This window comes from Pongo pygmaeus, chromosome 1 (genome assembly GCF_028885625.2).
Source record: "Pongo pygmaeus isolate AG05252 chromosome 1, NHGRI_mPonPyg2-v2.0_pri, whole genome shotgun sequence".
Lineage (NCBI taxonomy): Eukaryota > Metazoa > Chordata > Mammalia > Primates > Hominidae > Pongo > Pongo pygmaeus.
The window spans coordinates 37630458-37650299 of NC_072373.2; the positions used below are offsets into that span (position 1 = coordinate 37630458).

At 37.8% G+C, this 19842-nt stretch overlaps 1 protein-coding gene across 6 annotated transcripts in view; it reads left to right on the forward strand.

Moving 5' to 3' along the window:
* LPGAT1 (lysophosphatidylglycerol acyltransferase 1) overlaps positions 1-19543 on the forward strand; it is an 87508-nt gene extending 67965 nt beyond the window's left edge. For all 6 annotated transcript variants that reach the window (XM_054457597.2, XM_054457659.2, XM_054457632.2 and 3 more), the window contains 2 exons: positions 13470-13576; positions 14482-19543. In XM_054457597.2, coding sequence (XP_054313572.1) covers positions 13470-13576; positions 14482-14633 — 259 coding nt within the window. In that variant the 3' untranslated portion in view covers positions 14634-19543. The remainder of the gene's footprint in view (positions 1-13469; positions 13577-14481) is intronic.
* The last annotated feature ends 299 nt before the right edge of the window (positions 19544-19842 follow it).

The following is a 19842-nucleotide window of genomic DNA, read 5'->3' on the forward strand; positions in this document are numbered from 1 at the left end:
TCTGGATTTCTGAGTTATTGTTGCCACACTAACCCTGGTAGTGTCCGTGAACATTGATGATTATCTACAGATGACACCACATAAAGTTTTGTGCTGACAGATTACTGTAATTTAATTCTGTTCAGCAAACCTGAGTTCCTACTAAGGACTAGGCACTGATTTATACACTGGGTGCAAAGCTGAGAATAGCGCAGTCTGTTAGACAAAACAGGCACTGAGAAAATAAATAGAGCACAAACTAATAGGTATAATCATAGACATAGTTACAAAAGAAAGAGTTGGCACTGAGAAGGAAGTTTTTTTTTTTTTTGAGATGGGGTCTCTCTAGTCACCTAGGCTGCAGTGCAGTGGCATGATCTCAGCTTGCTGCAACCTTTGTCTCCTGGGTTGAAGTGATTCTCCTGCCTCAGCCTCCCACATAGCTGGGATTACAGGCACGTGCCATCACGCTCAGCTGATTTTTGTATTTTTAGTAGAGATGGAGTTTCACCATTTTGGCCAGGCTGGTCTCAAACTCCTGACCTCAGGTGATCCAGCCGCCTTGGCCTCTCAAAGTGCTGGGATTACAGGCGTGAGCCACGGCACCCAGCCCAAGAAGGAATTTTTAATTATCTAGGAGAGGAGAAGGAGGAAGCTGAAGGAGAAGAGGACAACGGTTTAAGATAGTCAAACCCTTACCTGCCATAATAGGAAACCAACAAATAAATTTTAAATAGGATAATCCGGAAATAGTGCTATTAAAACATTTATAATCTATATGGAAAAAACAGCAAAAGAAACAGGGGTTGTATCTGAGAAACAGGTGTCTGAGGGAGGAAAGTATAGGGCCATTATTTTTTGTTGTCTACCCTGTGGTATGCTTTGACTTTTAGAAATTATATGCGTATGTTACTTAACAAAGTAAAAAAATTCTATATCTAAGTTAATTTTCTATTAGTTTATTTTCTAATAAAATATCTGAGACTGTGTAATTTATAAAGAATGTAAGTTTCTTTCTCACAGTTGTGGAGGCTGGGAAGTCCAAGATCAGGTGGCTGCATCTGGTTGGCTTCTGGTGAGAGCCTTGTGCTGCTTCATAACATGGCAGAAGGCATCACAGGGTGAGAGAGGAGCACTGAGAGCCAAAGTGGCTTTTAGAACAGACTCACTCTTGTGATAACTAACCTACTCCTTTGATAACTCATTAATCCATTAATCCTTGAATGGATTAATCTATTCATGAAAGCAGAACACTCATGACCAAATCACATTTTAAAGGCCTCACCTCTTAATACTGACATTGGAGATTAAGTTTGAACACGAGTTTCAGAGACAAACACATTCAAACCATAGCATTCTTCTTACTCTTTTAGGCCAAATTCAAGTGATATCTCTTTTATACGTCCCGTGCCATAAGTAAATACACACATTCCGTCATTTAAACTCACACAGTAGTTCTCTAAAATCCTCACACAATATTTATCATATTCTGGTTGTTACTTTTCTTTTCCCTCTGCTAGATGATTAGCTATTTGAAAGCAGGAATTGTTTATTTCAGAATCTTCTTCGGTGCTTAATTCCTTACACAATCTTGACATAATTGAATTGAGGGTTTAGCCATGTTGTTTGTCAGCTCACATTTTGGAGTCTTGACGTAAAAATTCAAATGCTCCAACTCCAGTATAGGGGGTGCCAGCTGCTAAGTATTATTTTACATTTTTTTTGAAAGTGTAATTTCATCTAGTGCTTTTAAATCTGACTGTGGATTTTGGTAGTATATTCTCTATTTAAGAGCACATTCTGAATTATTGATAATAAGAATGTTCATTTGTTGAAAATTAGGAGCTAGTTTTTCATTTGGGTAGCTATTGGTATTGTAAAGGTTTATTTCTGGTGTATATGTATTTACTTATTTAAATCACACAAGCACTCCTCTTATTTGATTTCAAGAGGACTGGTATTCAATGTATTTAATCTTTTGCCATATTAGGGGATTAGTCGTTTTAATATTTTAATCCTATGGTGACCAGTCAGAGTAATAGAAGTAGATTGCTCTTGAGGGAGCATTTCGTCTGCCCTCCTGGCTGTCTCCTAAGAGAAGAGAATATCCCAGCTATTCTGGGCAGATGGTAGAGTAGGTTGTCTTTCAACATATAGCCCCGTCCCCATGTTCAACCCTATTGAAGCAATAGATACTTCACTAGCATTCTTTCGTGAATTCAACTGGTAAACCCAAACTTCCCTGGTTTAATTCAGCCTTATTTTTAATGTTCTTCTGTTTAATTCAGCTTTATTTTTAATGTCAATTTTCTCCTTATAAAGATATTTTAGATACTATTTTGAGATCTCTTTTAGCCCTGTGGCTCTTGCTAAGTTATTCTTAAGTTGATTAGACCTAATTTTATATTAACAGAAGCTAAATTAATCTTATAAAGTAATTACATACTGCAAGTATTATCTGATGTGAGTCAACAAGTTTTTATCTGTCTTACAAAGAGTACCTGTTCTGTGCTAACCACTGGGACTATGGCCTTCTTAGACCAGAGGAAACTTTATGGAAGCTTTATTTATTTTAGGCTTTAGAAGATGGTGGATAGAATTTAGGTAGGTAGAGATGGGACGGGTAGATGGGTGGGCATTTTGTGCAGTAGTAACTATGAACAAACACACAGAACTATGGAAGTATAGCACACGTGTAGGAAACAATAAGTTGTCTGTAATATGCATGCATAAATTGAAGTTCTGGGAAATACGGTTGGAAAGTTGAGTTCAGATTTTGGTATACCTTAAAAGCCAAGCTAACTATTTGTATCTCTAAGTAACTCAAAGTCCAATTCAAACAGACTTTCACAATAAGGGAATTTATTAGGTCACATAATTGGACATCGAAAATAGGACAGGATGATGTACTTAATCTGCTGATTCAAGCTCTGTTTCTCCCAGTTTTGCTTTCCTCTCTGTGTTGGTTTCATCCTCAGCCAGTAGCTGTGAGGAAATGTAAGACCTCACACTTCCATGAAGATAAAGACAAGAGAAGAAATAGATTTTATTTTTCTTGTAGTCCCTCTTAAACTTTTCCCTAAAGCCCCTACAGAACTTTCATTATCATCTCCTTGGCCCTAATTGGTTATGAGCCCATTGCTACACCCCAATACATGTCATGAAGAGAATGATATATGATGACAGGTCTGACATGGGTTTTTAATGAGAAGGGTGCCAAGACTACCAGAATTGGCTGAGTGATAACAGATTGGCAGATATTTGCTTTGGATAAATTTATTTTGTTTTTTAAAGAAAAGCTAGATAATCCTTTCCCTTGGTGAGAGGATTCCTGCAAGTGGTGGCGTGCATAAGCCTTTTATACTAAGCAGTGAGTGTCAACAAAGCAGAAGTAGAATAGTTTTAGGAGTCAAAAAGTAATGCAAGTATTTGGCTGCTACTCAGGATGGTAGAGGTGAATAGTTAAAAAGCGCTACATAGGCTGCAAAAATGTGTTAAGACCATATTAAATTATCTAAAAGTAAAAACTCAGTAATTTGTAATACCTTTCACTTAAGAAAAATCTGATTTTTAAATTTTAAGACATGCCTCTAATATCAAGGTGAAGTTAATTGACCTTCCTAAACATCCAAACATTTAAGGACATTTAAATTGGAGGAAAGAGAAAGAAACAATTAGATTTCCTGAATAATTAATAGTTCCTATGTTGCTCTGAGCACCCTTCTGTCTAGAACCGTAATGTATTAGCTAAGAATTGCAGAGCTTTATTCTGCTCGGAGTCTGCCCCATACATACATAGTTCAGAGGTCATCAATTTTAAGAGGTGAGAAAATAGAGTTTGCTTTTTAGTATGCACCCATTTACTTTTCTGGACCTTTACTTTTTAGTACTGCGTTGTACCAAAATTATTATAAATATAGGCACCAAAATCCAATGGTTGTACTTAATTATAGATACTTATCTTATGATTCAGAATGTTTTTATTAATGAAGATTAATGTTGAAATGAAAACACAATGTGTCTATTCTTTTTTGAGGGAGGTGGGGGGGACGGAGTTTTGCTATTGTTGCCCAGGCTGGAGTGCAGTGATGCAATCTCGGCTCACCACAACCTCTACCTCCCGAGTTCAAGTGATTCTCCTGCCCCCACCTCCCGAGTAGCTGGAATTACAGGCATGTGCCACCACGCCTGGCTAGTTTTTTGTATTTTTAGTAGAGATGGGGTTTCTCTGTGTTAGCCAGGATGGTCTCCCTACCTCAGGTGATCTGCCTACCTCGGCATCCCAAAGTGCTGGGATTACAGGCGTGAGCCACCACGCCCGGCCCGATATCTCTATTCTTAAAGAGACTTCATGGATGGATTTCCACGAATATGTCCCCAGTCAGGCATAGCCCAGTTAGTTAAGAAACACTACTAGCCATCCTCTATACCTAAGTGAGAGCCTTCTGACTTGGTAATTCTCCAATTTAAAAATCTTTCAGTAAGAATCAGTCTCACAAATTGCTAATGAAAATATAAATTGGTACAATCTTTATAAAGATAATATAGCAATATCTTTCAAAATTACTACTGCATTAAACTTCTGACACAGCAATTTCACTTCTGGAAATTTATCCTATAAACTTACATATGAATGAACATTTGTATAATGCTATTTGTTGCCACATTGTTTCTAATAACAAAAGATGAGAAACTGTTTATCAGTAGAGCATAAGAGGAATTTAATGTTTACTATGTATTAAGAGAGACAATGAAAATTCAAAAATATTGTTAGCAGAATGATAATGAAAATATTATCTATCAAAAGTTGTGAGATGTAGCTTAATCTATGCATAGGAAGGATTTATAGCCTTAGAATGCTAATATTATAGAAAATAAGAAAGCTAAAAATCAGTAACCTAAATATTTATCTCAATAAGAAAAAGAAAAGCAAATTAAATCCAATTACAGTACAAAGCAGGAAAAATGAAGGAGAATTTGTTGAAATAGGAAACATATGGTAGAAATAGCAATACCAGAAAATTTTGTTTCTTTGAAAACACAACTACATTACCAATATCAAGAATGAAAAGAGGGATATCACTACAAATCTTATAGTTACTAAAAAGAGGAGCTGGGTATGGTATATGTGCACCTGTATTCCCAGCTGCTCAGGAGACTGTGGCAGGAGACTCCTTTGAAACCAGCCTGGGCAACATAGCAAGACCCCGTCTCTAAAAAAACCAAAACAAAATAGTAAAAGGACATTAAACACAACTCTTCCAGAGCATAGAAGAAGAAAGGATACTTCCTAAGCTTGTTTTATCGGGATAGCATAACATTGATACCAAAACCTGAACTAAAGATGTTATAAGAAAGGAAAATTTACAGGCAAACCTCTTACATGGTTATAGATGCAAGATAAAACCCAGCAATATATATTAAAATATGTAATGTTATATAGTGACAGCATACATCCTAGGATTGAAAGTTTGGTTTAAAATTCAAATCAATCAAAGTAGTTCATATTAACAGAATATAGGGAAAGATTACATACGCATTTCAATCGATAAAAAAAATTTTAATAAAATGCAACTCTCATTCATGATAAAAAAAGAAAACACTCTTAGCAAATTGGAAATAGAAGGGAATTTCTTCTATTAAGGTTAATCTGATCAATGGTATCTATAAAAAATTTTACAGCAAGTAATATACTTAATTGTGTTGAATATTTATCCCTGAAAGATTAAGAATGAAAGAGAAGGATGCTTATTATCACTGTACTAGAACATTATACTAGAGGTTCTTTTTTTTTTTTTTGAGATGGAGTCTCACTCTGTCGCCTAGGCTGGAGTGCATTGGTACGATCCTGGCTCACTGCAAGCTCTGCCTCCTGGGTTCATGCCATTCTCCTGCCTCAGCCTCCCGAGTAGCTGGGACTACAGACACCTGCCACCATGCCTGGCTAATTTTTTTGTATTTTTAGTAGAGACGGGGTTTCACCGTGGTAGCCAGGATGGTCTCGATCTCCTGACACCCATGGTCTGCCCACCTCAGCCTCTCAAAATGCTGGGATTACAGGCGTGAGCCACCATGCCCAGCCCTGTACTAGAGGTTCTTACCAGAGCAATATGACAAGAAAAATAAAAGTGTTAACAAAGGAAAGGTAAAAACAAAATTGTCACTATTTGCATTAATTTGTCTTTTACTTGCAAATTAAAATTGTAAGCTTCCTTGGTAGGTACAGACATTCAATCATTCACTGATTCAAATTGAGCCTAACCCTTATATGTAAATGGCTATTTCATATAACCAGATACCTGGAAACTTCTTAGAAAAGAAGTTAGGAAAAGGCACTTTATGAAACTATTTTTTAATCATCTTTTCAAATCCACTTCAAATGGAGATGATGGCTTGAGACAGGAGTTTGGGCTTTTGCAGCCAAGGAGCCAAGATAGAGCAGGGTGAGGAGATGTAAGCCTAGCATTATATGGTGAACACAGAACATTTTTCCATGGAAACGTGTTTGCCTGGTGGCTGAATTCTGTAGAATTTCATATACACTGCAAGCGAAGTAGCCTATCAAAGCAAACTTAGGATCTTCTATATCCTATAATTTTCCCACCATAGGAATTTTTGGTTAAAATGTAGGGGGCACAAAGAGGAGGCAATAAAATTATTGCGACATCTTTTCTAACATGAGCATTTCTTACAATTCAAAAGATGGAAGTTACCCTTTGAAGAGATGGAAAGATAAACCTGTTTAATTAGGCAGAGACTCCTCATTTGAAATTTTATCTCCTTGTGTCTGTTCCTCTGATTATATCAATATTGATATTAAGAGCGTCTTCAGAATCTCTGTCAAGACTTCATCTTTTAAATTCTTGGTATTGACTTTATTATCTGACTATATGAAAATAGTCATGGAATGCTAAACCCATGACACCTGCAGATCCAGTGTAGTCACTACAACTATTGCTGAACCCAAAAAACCCAGAAGCACAATAATGCTGACCTTAAATGATCTGGCACTTAATCAGCACAACCAATACTAGCATTTGTATGAGTGTTTACCATATGCCAAATATACGTATATATGTAAGCACTTTACATATTTAGCAACTTTGTAAGGTAAGTAATATGATTAGCCCCGTCTTAAACACAAGGGAAGTAAGTCATACAGCGGTTAAACAATTTTCCCAAGGTCACGCAACTGGCAAGTGGTGGAGTCAGGATTCAACCCCAGGCAGTCTGCCCAATAGCTTTTTTTCGTTTTTTGTTTTTTTTTTTTTTGAGACAGAATTTTACCTTGTTGCCCAGGCTGGAGTACAGTGGTGCGATCTTGGCTCACTGCAACCACCACCTTCCAGTTTCAAGCTATTCTTCTGCCTCAGCCTCCCGAGTAGCTAGGATTACAGGCACCTGCCACCACATCTGGCTAATTTTTGTATTTTTAGTAGAGACGAGGTTTCACCATGTTGGCCAGGCTGGTCTCAAGCTCCTGACCTCGTGATCTGCCCACCTCAGCCTCCCAAAGTGCTGGGATTACAGGTGTGAGCCACTGCACCTGGCCTGATAGTTTGTATGCTTAATCACTAGGCCACACTGTCTTCTGGGATTATTTTAATTGTGCCTAAAAAGCAAAGACTCTCCATGTGTAAAAAAAAAAAAAAAAAAAAAAGAAAGAAAGAAAGAAAAAAAAACCAAAGCAAACACTGTTTGTAGAAGGGAATCTCAGCCAGGGAGTCCCACTCACTCACTCAATGAGGCATATCAGAACCTGAGCTGGAGAATGCAGAGGAAAAATGTTTAGTTTGAAAGAGATCTTTAAATTACTTAGGAGTAAAGGTGTTAAAAGGGCTACGAATACTAACCTATAGGATGATTTTTTGTGGCATCAGCATTTCCAATATTTTTTCTTTTTTAAAAAGTTGACTGAGCACAGTGGCTCACTCAATTCCACCACTTTGGGAGACCGAAGAGAGTGTATCTCTTGAGCCCAGGAGTTTGAGACCAGCTTGGGCAATATGGGGAAACCCCATCTCTACAAAACACAACAACAAAAAAATTAGCTGGGCATGATGATGCGCACCTGTGGTCCCAGCTACTCAGGCTGAGGTGGGAGGATCACTTGAGCCTGGGAGGTCAAGGCTGCCATGAGCTGTGATCATGCCACTACGCTCCAGCCTGAGTGACAGAGGAAGACAAAAAAAAGACATTCTTAATTCATTTTTCTGTTGTTAGCTTATTCAGAACAATGGTAAATTCAAGTTGTGATAATAAGGGATAATAGGGGATTTTTTTTGTTTTGGTTTGGTTTTTTTTTGAGACGGAGTCTCCCTCTGTTGCCCAGGCTGGAGTGCAATGGTGCAATCTCAGCTCACTGCAACCTCCGCCTTCTGGGTTCAAGCAATTCTCCTGCCTCAGCCTCCCGAGTAGCTGGGACTACAGGCATGTGCCACCATGCCGGGCTAGTTTTTGTATTTTTAGTAGAGACGGGATTTCACCATATTGGCCAGGCTGGTCTCAAACTCCTGACCTCATGATCCACCTGCCTCGGCCTCCCAAAGTGCTGAGATTATAGGCGTAGGCAGATAATAGGGGATTTTACAGCAGCAAGCTGAAACTTGAAGTTTCTGGACCTTAGGATCTCCCACTCCGTTAAAATATTTCATCAACCAAAATGCTTTTATATTACTACTGTAGAGCAATGTAATATTGTATTTTGGGAGATAGAAGATTATTAAGAATGGGAGAGTTATTTTCTGAGTAAATAAAACTCTGTTTTGGTTATCTTTCATCCTTTCAAATTTTTGAAAGTAAAATTTTAATCAAAAGCATGTGAGTTCTTTTTTTTTTTTCTTTTTTGAGATGGAGTCTTGCACCTCAGTCTCCCAAAGTATTGAGATTACAGGTGTGAGACACCACGCCCAGCCCTGTGTGATTTTCAAATTGATTTTTAATAGATGTTTCATGCCACACTCCTTCCTTCTTTCCTCTATTTTTTTTCTGTCTACTCGCACTTAAATTTGGGTTTTAAAATACTCCCCCAATCTGATATTTAAATGTTTAAATAACAAGAGAAAGAGGTATCATCATTATAATGTAATTCATAAGTAATATTCTTTTCTGATTTTTTTTTCAGTATTTATTTGCTGGTCTAAACATCGTGTTCTACTATCTATACTATAAAATTTTTAATTTATTTTTATTTTTATTTTTTTTGAGACGGAGTCTTGCTCTGTCGCCCAGGCTGGAGTGCAGTGGTGCGATCCCGGCTCACTGCAACCTCCGCCTCCTAGGTTCAAGCAGTTCTCCTGCCTCAGCCTCCCAAGTAGCTGGGACTATAGGCGCATGCCGCCACGCCTGGCTAATTTTTTTGTATTTTTAGTAGAGACGGAGTTTCACCGTGTTAGCCAGGATGGTCTCAATCTCCTGACCTCGTGATCCACCCACCTCTGCCTCCCAAAGTGCTGGGATTACAGGCATGAGCCACCTCGCCTGGCTGTTTTTTTTTTTGGGGGGATGCTCTGTCGCTTCGAGACTAAGTCTCACTCTGTTGCCTGGGCTGGAGTGCAGTGGCGCCATCTTGGCTCACTGCAACCTCCGCCTCCTGGGTTCAAGCAGTTCTGTGCCTCAGCCTACCTAGTAGCTGGGATTACAGGCGGCTGCCACCACACCTGGCTAATTTTTTTATTTTTAGTAGAGATGGGGTTTCACCATCTTGACCAGGCTGGTCTTGAACTCCAGACCTTGTGATCCATCCACCTCAGCCTCCCAAAGTGCTGGGATTACAGGTGTGAGCCACCACGCCTGGCCTAAGATGTTGTTATAATGGTATGCATCATTATAATTTTCAAATCCCTAGTAAGGAACTGACACTCATTTTGCCTAAACTCAAAATAGCAACGGAGGCCCCTTTAAGAATGACAAGTGGTAGGCCCTGGCCAAAGATAGCAAATCATCTTAGATCTTTCAGAAATAACAGATGAACTTTTCAAAAGACATAGTAGATTGGACTCATGTTTACTTCCTGCTCTCCTAAAACCCCCATAAAATAACGCTAAATGGGTTTTTAAAGGTGTAAACCCACAAGGATGAGGAAAACAGCCTGAAAGACAATGGCAGCAAAAGTTAGGAAGTTGGAAAAAAGAAGGAGCAGTAAATAACATAACAGAACCCCAAGCCAGCTGTGGGAAAGCCAGGAGCCAACCTTATACCATAGAACTTCCAAAAGTCTAGCAGCATCAGCACCTGTGGAAATGAGGTTGAAAGCATTACTAAACTTGGGAAGACTGGTTGAAATCTGTTTAAGAAGAATGCAGATCCCCCAGCCCCTACCCTATATCCCACAGCTGGGTAATTATTTTTCCCTACCCTGGCAAACATTGGAGGCTTACTCTGGAGAGGGAAATAGGGGCTCTGTGGACTGAGGAACAACAGATACAACTGAGGCAGAGGTCTCATAATGAAAACAGCATGGTGAAGTGATATCAGTGTGCTGAGTGCTAAGATTCCCAGCCCTCTTATCTTACTGGCTACCGGAAAGCTAGCAATCGGGCCTTCACTCTCTAAGCAGGAAATCAGAGGATCTTTCTTTGGGGAAGGGGATGAGTTTAAGAGAAGAGACCAATTTAAGTGGCCCAGCCAAGATAATCCTCAGTGAGGGTGACAGGCAACAAACTCCACTTGTAAGCTGAGAGCTTTCAATCAGCTGTTCAGTCCCACATCTGTAAATGTGATGGAACAACAAAGAATGTCAGATAACTAGTAATCTAATGGACCTGAACTCTTGAAAGATAAAGACTAAAGCAAACACAAGAAGGTGACATGGAGGACCAGACTATACAGGGCAAGGTCTGTTTCTAGAATTCCTAATAGTACATGGGGGTTCATTAACCTTTTTCTCTCCTCTTGTGAATGTTTAAAAATTTCCATTATAATTTTAAAAACTTATTATAAAGATAAGATATTGTAGCAATAAAACAATAATAGCATACTATAAAAAAGACTCAGAACAATAAGAGCTCTTTAAAAATTAAAAAGACCTGAGTGTGAGCAATTTATTCATTTATAAAAAGGAAAAAAGCAAAAAAAAAAAAAAATACAATAAAGAAAATAAAAACTCCTTAAAACATTTAGAAGTTAAATAAGAAATCTTCCAGAAAGGAGGTCAGAAAGATAAGAGATGGAAGAAAATGGTTTTTAACCTTGAGTCCTATATCTAGCCAAACTATCAACCAAGTTTGAGGACAGAAAAAAGACATTGGCAGACATCCAAGATTTCAAGTACTCTTTCTCAAGAAACTGCGAAAGGATGTCCTCTCAAAAGTAATCAGTGAAAGAGAAAGACGTGAGGTATAGTTAACATTCTATTCGATTTAGGAGTGCAGGGACTCACCAGGACAATGGTGAAGGGACCTCCTAATATGAGACTACAGGCAGCATCTGGGTGAAATTTCTTTAGGAAGGTGAAATTGAAAGAATGTCTGATGCAAGGGGATTGCTTAGGAGAAAGATTTAGACCACAGGTCTGCCTGCCCACTGCCTGTTTTTTAAATAAAATTTTATTTGAACACAGCTACTGTATATTATTTATACATTGTCTCTGGCTGCTTTCATACTACAAAGATAGAATTGAGTAGTTGTGACAGGATAGTATAGCTTGTGTCAACTTTAAATAACAAGATCCAAGAAATATGTCAAATGTAGAGGTTATATTAGGCACAAAGCTTGAGGACAGCCACCCAGGAAGCACATATTCCAAAAATTGGAAGTCAGTATTCCAAAGTGTAGAAGTTTGGGGTTGTTTATATAGACAAGGTTTAGGGAAGCTTAACAAAATTTCAACACCTTTCTACATAAGGTTTAATGCATAGTTACAGTGATCTGATTGGGCAAGGTGGTCTTTTTCTTTCCAGAAAGGTATATTTAGCATTCCACACCGAAGGTGTAACTGTCGTGGGGTCTTTTGTACCATCTGGTCTGAGTTAGGTACAGTACAATAAAGGAGGTAGTTAATCTCTAACAAAGGTCAGAGATTAGAAGGGCAGGAGGTCTGGTCTCTGGTGTCTCCTAGTCATTTACAGAACAAGAACAATGAGGAGGAGAATTAATCTATAAGAAGCAGAAGTTGCAACTACATGCTACGTGACTCAGATCAAGGTCACATCTCTCTCAAGATGTAAAGTGTTTTGGGGATTCCAATAGCTTTTAAATTTTATTTATTTTTATACCTGCAAAGCGTAGAATATTTTCTGTCTGGCCCTTTAAAAAAAAGCTTACAGACCTGATTTAGAGCATTGATTATAGACAATTGCCTGAGAGTTTGTGGTTGAATTTGTTACATGTACATGGAAAATTAAGCAAATGAAAAATGATATGTAATTGCTCAATCCAGGGAAAATAAAAATTGGTAAAGAAAGAAAAAGTAGCCATGATTTACTCCGTGGCTTAGCAATGAATATATTTACATGATTATATTAATATAAATGCCTAATATTGAGCTAACTGAAATTACTCTACAACTGTATTGGGAAGATGGGAAGAATGTGCATATGTTATGGGAATAGGAAGAGGAAAGAACTTCATCCTCGTCTTCCATAGTGGGAAGTCACTAGAGAAGGCCTAAAACAAAAGAAACATGGTGATAAATACCAAGATAATCAGCTAAAAGAGGTGATAATCAATTCTGGGGAGGGCAGAAATGTAAGGGAAGAGGGACAGGACTCCCATTTTTCATACAAATACATTTTTTGCTGACTTTTTAAACCGTGTGCCTTTATACCTTTGATAAAGGGGACAAAATAAAATCCCCCACTAAATTGGAAAACAAAAAATAAAACTATGTTTCAAGGTCAGCAAATACATAGTCCTCATGCTGCCTGTCCCCTCTCAGTCCATGGGTATCACTAATCACAATCGTGTTTCCTGGTGAGTCAGGACATGGTCTCAGATCTTGAGAATAGTGTTCTGGTAGCCACTCCCAACCGGTAAAAGTTACCCCTATTCATGAAAGCAGTATCTCTGATACTACTGATATTACCAATTTGGGCAGAGTCTCTGTGCTTCTCAGACTTTCCCACCAAAAGAACATTGCCTGACATTTAACTAAATGACTGAACATCCTGATTTAACTGCATTTTAAAACTTCATCTGTTCTAAATACCATTTCTACTGAAACCCACAAACATGGGAAGACATAGTTATTCTCTCTAGTTATTCATAGATATAAGGTAATTTAATAGTATGTTTTCAGGATCTAACACTGGACCTAGTAGACTAGTAACTGGACATAGTAGACTAGTAAATGTTTGAATTAATGCATAAATGAACTCTGTTGTGTAATCAACAATTTTTAATAACCAAAATACCTGAGAAGCTGAAGAAACCAACCCTTGTTAAAGCAAAAGATGATAACACAATTTTATTCAGCTTTTCATCATAAGTTGTGGTTCTCAATGATTTTGACTTCTGAATTAAATAGTTTTGGTTCTTCTAACCCTTGATAGGATCTTTCCAATTAAAGATGTACCCCTGGAGACTGATGACCTTACCACTTGGCTCTATCAACGGTTTGTTGAAAAAGAAGACCTCTTATCACATTTTTATGAAACAGGTACACAGTAACCTTTAAATAGTTGCTAAATTATAGCAACAGTAATGGAAGCCTCTTTTAAAGAAAGCTGTTTGCATATTAGATCTTGAAACTTGAAAATGCACTCTGTAAATTGCCTGTGAGAAGCAAATCCCCTCATGAATCAGCTTACCCTGGGGATTATCAGCAAGGACAAAGACTACTTGAAATGCTGAAGAGTGTTATCAAGATGACCTTAGGTAATATTGCTCTATGAAGTGATCTAGCATTCCTTTCCAGAAATGAATTTAAAGACATCTGTTTACTTTGTATTTCTTTTATTATTAAGATATATTTCATAAAGCATATTGCCTTTTGAAAATGTCGTGTTATACAACTACTTTTTTGACAAAAAATTTGTAAATAGAGGAATCAGCATAAAGTATGCTATTTCAGAAATTATTTCATGTCAATCTCACATAATCCTGGGTCCTGATCACTGTGGGAATCTCTAGGGATCCAGCAGAGACAAGGCAGCTAGAGTGCCTGCTCTCATGCAGATTATATTCCAGTGGGAGACATGGCAAACAAGTCTGCAGAAAGAAAGAATTGGGATCATGACCGATTGGGAAAAGTTCCAGGAAGGAAATAAACAGAAACGGGAGGGGGGAGTATCTTTTCTGACATGGAAACGATGCACATGAGCCAGCTATTCACTAAGTGGAGGAGGAGAGCATTGCAGGCAGAGAAAAGGCAGAGGCTCAGAGGCAAGAAGGGGCTAGGTAGTATGGAAATTGTATTTCAAATAAAATCTCTCCTTTGGGGCACTGGAAAGTCACTGAAGGTGCTTTAACATGTACAACTGTAGTTAAGCTAATATTCAACTTTTATTCCAGGAGACCTACCATTACAGTAAAACAAACTAATACTTCTATCTTGTCTTTTAGGAGCTTTTCCACCTTCCAAGGGCCATAAGGAAGCTGTTTCCAGGGAGATGACCCTCAGCAACTTGTGGATATTTCTCATACAGTCTTTTGCATTTTTGTCAGGCTATATGTGGTACAACATCATTCAGTATTTTTACCATTGCCTGTTTTAGGAATTGACATGGACTTGTCAGGGTCACCATAGGAGTTCAGACTTTCTTTCATAAGTGTGCATTATTTTACATCTGCAAATCAGAATATATTTAAAAAAAAAAAAGCAAAAGAAATTCAATGGATGGATTAATATTTATCCCCCTTTGGGATATTTTAAAACTCTACTAAAATGAGGATTAGTAATATAATGACCTGCTAATATATTTTAAGAACATGTTTTAAAAAGATACACTCTATCACATATTTAAGCAAACATCACATTTGGAGAAGAGGAAATCATAAAATCATCCTAGAAGACTATCTGAGAGAAATTCTGTTGCCACCAGTTATACTTGACAATTTAGTTGAAGCTCAGAACGTTATATTCATCCCTCTTAGCTATAGTCTATATTAGGGCAGTTCCCTAGAACGCCCACATTTCCACCAACTCAGTAAACTTGAGGGGGGCTGGTTGGCACCTCGTGAAGAACTCTTTCCCTGTCGTTTGCAGTAACAAACTACAGTCTGTTGCAGTAACAAACTCCAGAATGTTGGCATTCTCTGTGGGGGAAAAGCAGTGTCCACTGGACCCCTTCTGGTACTGGATATGTTCTTTACAAAGGCTAGCTCGGTCCAACACTGTGTTTACATACACTCGTGCTTTCTCTTACATACACTCTGATTTCTCATTTTGTATCAGAGGCATATCATAAATTGATAATTTTGCAAAATGCACTTTTTTGAGATGCAGATATAGCAAAGGATTAGTAATATAGCCTGAAAACAAATGAGAGCATAGCAGTGTGTGAGGTTTTCGAGAACTGTCTTGTCTCTGTGTGTTTATTTGCCTGCCAGTGCTCTCCAGCGCCATCCTGCCCTGGACACCACCCTGACGTGATGCCTCTGTTGCAGCTCAGAGGCTTTATTTTTTTCCATTTTGACATTGGCACTAAATGTATTTGGGGATGGTTAAAACAAATTAATATAGAACATTTAAATGATCAGTTTAAGGGGAAATAGGCTAGTTTATAGAAAAATAAGAGCTAGTGGCTTATAATGGTGACAGGTTCTCATGTGACACCCCTAGGACCTGTGCAGACAGTAGTCTGTTGAATCATTACATCAAGGAGCTGCCCCTGTCAGGGTGAGTGTAATTAGGAAAGAGACCAGCACAAAAGGCTTCCCCCCAGTCTCTTCCAGTTGCTTTTTCTTTTTTCTTTTTTTTTAGGCAGGTCTTACTCTGTCGCCCAGGCTGTAGTGCAATGGCATAATCTCAGCTTACTGCAGTCTCTGCCTCTCGGGTTCGAGCGATTCTCCTGCCTCAGCCTCCCGAGTAGCTGGGACTACAGGCACCCACCATCATGCTCGGCTAATTTTTGTATTTTTAGTAGAGATGGAGTTTCACCATGTTGGCCAGGCTGGCCTCGAACTCCTGACCTCAGGTGATCCGCCCACCTTGGCTTCCCAAAGTGCTGGGATTGCAGGCGTGAGCCACCACGCCCAGCCTCCAGTTGCTTTTGAAGAGGGTAAAGTCAAGTTTCTATTTCTAGAAAACATTTTTTAGAAATTTGTTGTGATGTTTGTACAATTTACCTCATAAGAGAACCACATCCTTCTCCAAAAGTGCTGGTACTACATCAGTGAGATGAGTAGAGTTTTTGTTTGGGATTGTAAGACTATTAAGATCCTAGTAAGTCAGTGGTAGTTTACTGTGATGTGAGCATTGTAGATTCCCCTGTTGTCACTAATCACACAAATAACAATTTTGAGAAGTAGGCTATAAAACAAAAAAAGGTTGCTGTTTTCTATTTTTAAATAAACCAAAAAAACAGAAAAGATGTGAATTTTCCCCAGTTATGTGGGAAAGGTAAAGCAACACCAAATAAAAGCCCACAGCAGCTTCATCTTTAGGATAACTCAGTGCATATGTGAAAGAGAATGATGCATTAACTGAAATACCTCATTCAATATTATACTACTACTGGTAAAATGCAGAAGACAGTGTTAATGTGTTTGGTTTGGGGACTGGTTGTTATAAAATGCAATTTTTTTGAAATCTAAGCATTTCATTATGTGTTCTACAGTGTCAGTAAATAAATGAAACCAATCTCAATTTAGAGGTATGGATGATGACAGAAAGCCCAATAGAAGCTTAATGATGCTTCTGTTTGAGGCCCAGCAAGCACCACTAAATTACTGGATGAAATGAAATTGTTCACTTGAGGGATTAGTCAACCATCTGGGGGAGAAGTTGCTCACTGTCAGATACAGCATGCACAGTCCTAGCTGATAGACCTTTTCCTCATTGCTACAGCAAGCCACAGGGTAGAATGACCAGTTCTCCTATCCAAAAATAAATGCAAACATGCATACGTAAATGTGGCTGAGGGCCACTTTTGCCATCACTGTGCTCCAAAGGAACATGATATTGTCAAATATACTGTACACATTAAACTATTCTATAAGATGCTTTACTTTTCAAGTTCAGTGTCATTTTCACAGTCTCCAGGGTGACAAATGCCAATAGATATGTGAGTTAATTTTTTAAAATATTTCTGTGAGTTGTAAATAGATGTGTATTTGATCTGCCCTATCCTTCTTTGATTCTTTAACATGTTCTCTCTCTTCTGTTTGCAAAATATGTTTGAAAGCATTGGTAGTGCTTTCCTTATCAGTAACTGGAGTTCTCCTGCTTGCACTAGAGAAGGTAAAGAGAGAATCAGTATTCTTATATGGCAATCTGGGGAAGCAGCAATATGCCACTGTACAAAACTGAAGAAAAATTCCTAATTTATACTTTGTGAAGGGAGATGAAAGGACGTTTAAAGTATATATATTTTGTCAAGAGGAAAGAAGATAAAACTATGCCAGTTTTATATCAGTAGCTTGTAGAAGCTCAGCTCTTCTTGGTCTTGGCTAGACTGCCTAGATTCCCACAGCAGTCAAGGTTGAGAATCCATTGCTGGAATCTTGGTATTGATGAGTTACAGTGATGGAGCATGTGCTTGGCCACAGGCAGGTCCAGTCACTACAAAAGTGACCAAGCCAGCAGGTCACCCTTAACTTCAGAAACAGTTATTGGTGGTGAACTCTACTTAAATTGCAGAGAAACCTGTAAGTAATGGAAGGTAAAGAAAAATTACAGAACGGAAATTAATATTTTGGGTAAGCAAACAAATTCACTGAGAATTCCAAAAGTATATTAAAAAAGAAGATAGCTATGAGTTCAGATCTATCTTATTGGTCTTTAATATTACAACCAATCCTTAACTTTCTACTATAAAGCAAGGATTACTAGATTAATTACTTTCTGGATAGATAATCTGGTAATAAATGATAGGTAAATCAAAAATTACTTTTATTTAGGAGTTTGAATTCTTATTCTCATCAGACTTATTTTTTTTCTAGGGATGCTTACTAATTAAATGATTTAGGTTGTTTCTTAGAGGTTTTTTGCCTATATATTTATGACTGTGTTAATGAGTAGTGAAATGATATGGAAAGACAGCTATCAGGAAGAGGAAATACAGAAGCCTGAATAATCTATGGGTTAGAAAAGCATCCCTTAATAATCAAGAATTGGCAGTATTGGCATTGTTCTCAAGCCTTTTTATGAAAATGAAATCTGAAATCACCAAATGTAAACCTGGGAACATTATTCTAGTGTTGCTGTCTTGGATTCATGTTAAGAAGCCTCTTCATTCTTTGCTCATGTTGCCCACTTCTTGTGGATTTGTCTGAGTGTTTTTTGACAATCACTTCCTTAAAGACTCTTCTGAACTAGTTGGACCTGGTTATCATAGAGAGTAGCCTTTAATCATGGATAGTCTTCTTGGATTATTTTTATATTTGAAAAGAAAATGTTTTATTTGCACTACTGAGTAGGAAGAGTTAATTGTTTTCTTTGTTCTTTTTTTGAAGTCATTACACAGGACTTCACTCCAGAGTTACCATTATGAGTGTGTTCAGCTCTGGTCCACAGAGGATGGATAAAAATGGTTTGTTATGTTTTTTTGATCTGCAGTGCTATGAGCCTTATATCTGTTAACATGAAGGACAAAGTCAAAAGCAGCAGTGGGTAGCAGGAAGGGTAGAGACTAATATGTTTGGGACCAAAACCATCTAAGTTAGAGATTTCCAGATCACAGAGGGGCTGGGTATTCTCTGGAGCAGTCATTGGTTGGTGCTTTATTGTAATCATTTTGCACCAATCCCCAACAATTAGGAACTGGACCCTGGGAATAAGCTGAGGGTGCTGAACTGTTGGGGAAGGGTGACTGTAGCCATATGGAAGATAAAATATGGGTTTTTCTGCAAAATTTCCATCTGAGGGTTTTTACATTTAATATTTTTTAAGACAGTTTAAAGAGCAAACGTTTTTTAAGTGTATTCTAGTTGCAAAGTGTGCACACATATCTTGAATGGCTTTATTTTTATTGTGTAAAACTGTTGAACACATGACTGTGATGCACAAATTCTTTACGTGTAAGGAGTCTATGCATTTTACAGTAACTTATTTTATGATTGGGTGATGAGACAGTTAGACTTTCAACTGCCATTATTTTTATTAAGTGCTTTCATTTTCTTTACAGTTATTACAAAATTGTATTTATTTTATACAGATGGGTTTTCATTTTCCTGATGCTGTAATGTTTACTTCAGCTTGTTGACCTTTCTTTGTGTTATCTGCATGTTGTAACGTGTGATAAGAATGAATGTAAAGGCTGTGGCAACTGTAATTAATTTTTGTAAAGGGCTGGTCACACGTGGATCTGGTTTATGAATGCATTTGGGATGATTTTAGTAACCAGATCACCTTTTCAGAAATTTAGATGTGAACACCAAAAGAAGCATTTTCTCAACAAAAATTAATAGCTGGTTCTATTTTTTTTAAACCTAGAAAAAATAAAGTTGATTTTTTTCAATTAAAGTGCTTTTAATTCTTAGCAGTGGGGATGGGGCATGTGTGTTTTACCAGAGCTATTTGGGCATTAATATCTGCAGGCATGTACTTAAAGCACACTGTGGCAGTTGGATGCGGAAGGCAAACTGAAAAACCAAATGAAAAAACATCAGACTTCCTTCTTTGGTTTGAAAATATTTCCCCCTTTTTCCCCATTCTCCCAATCCAGTGGTGTGCTGGTAAATGTTTAGCAGTCCACTCTTCTGGGAAAAAATTATGTATTCAACTATACATGTTTGTTATAAATTTTACTGATAGCAAGAACA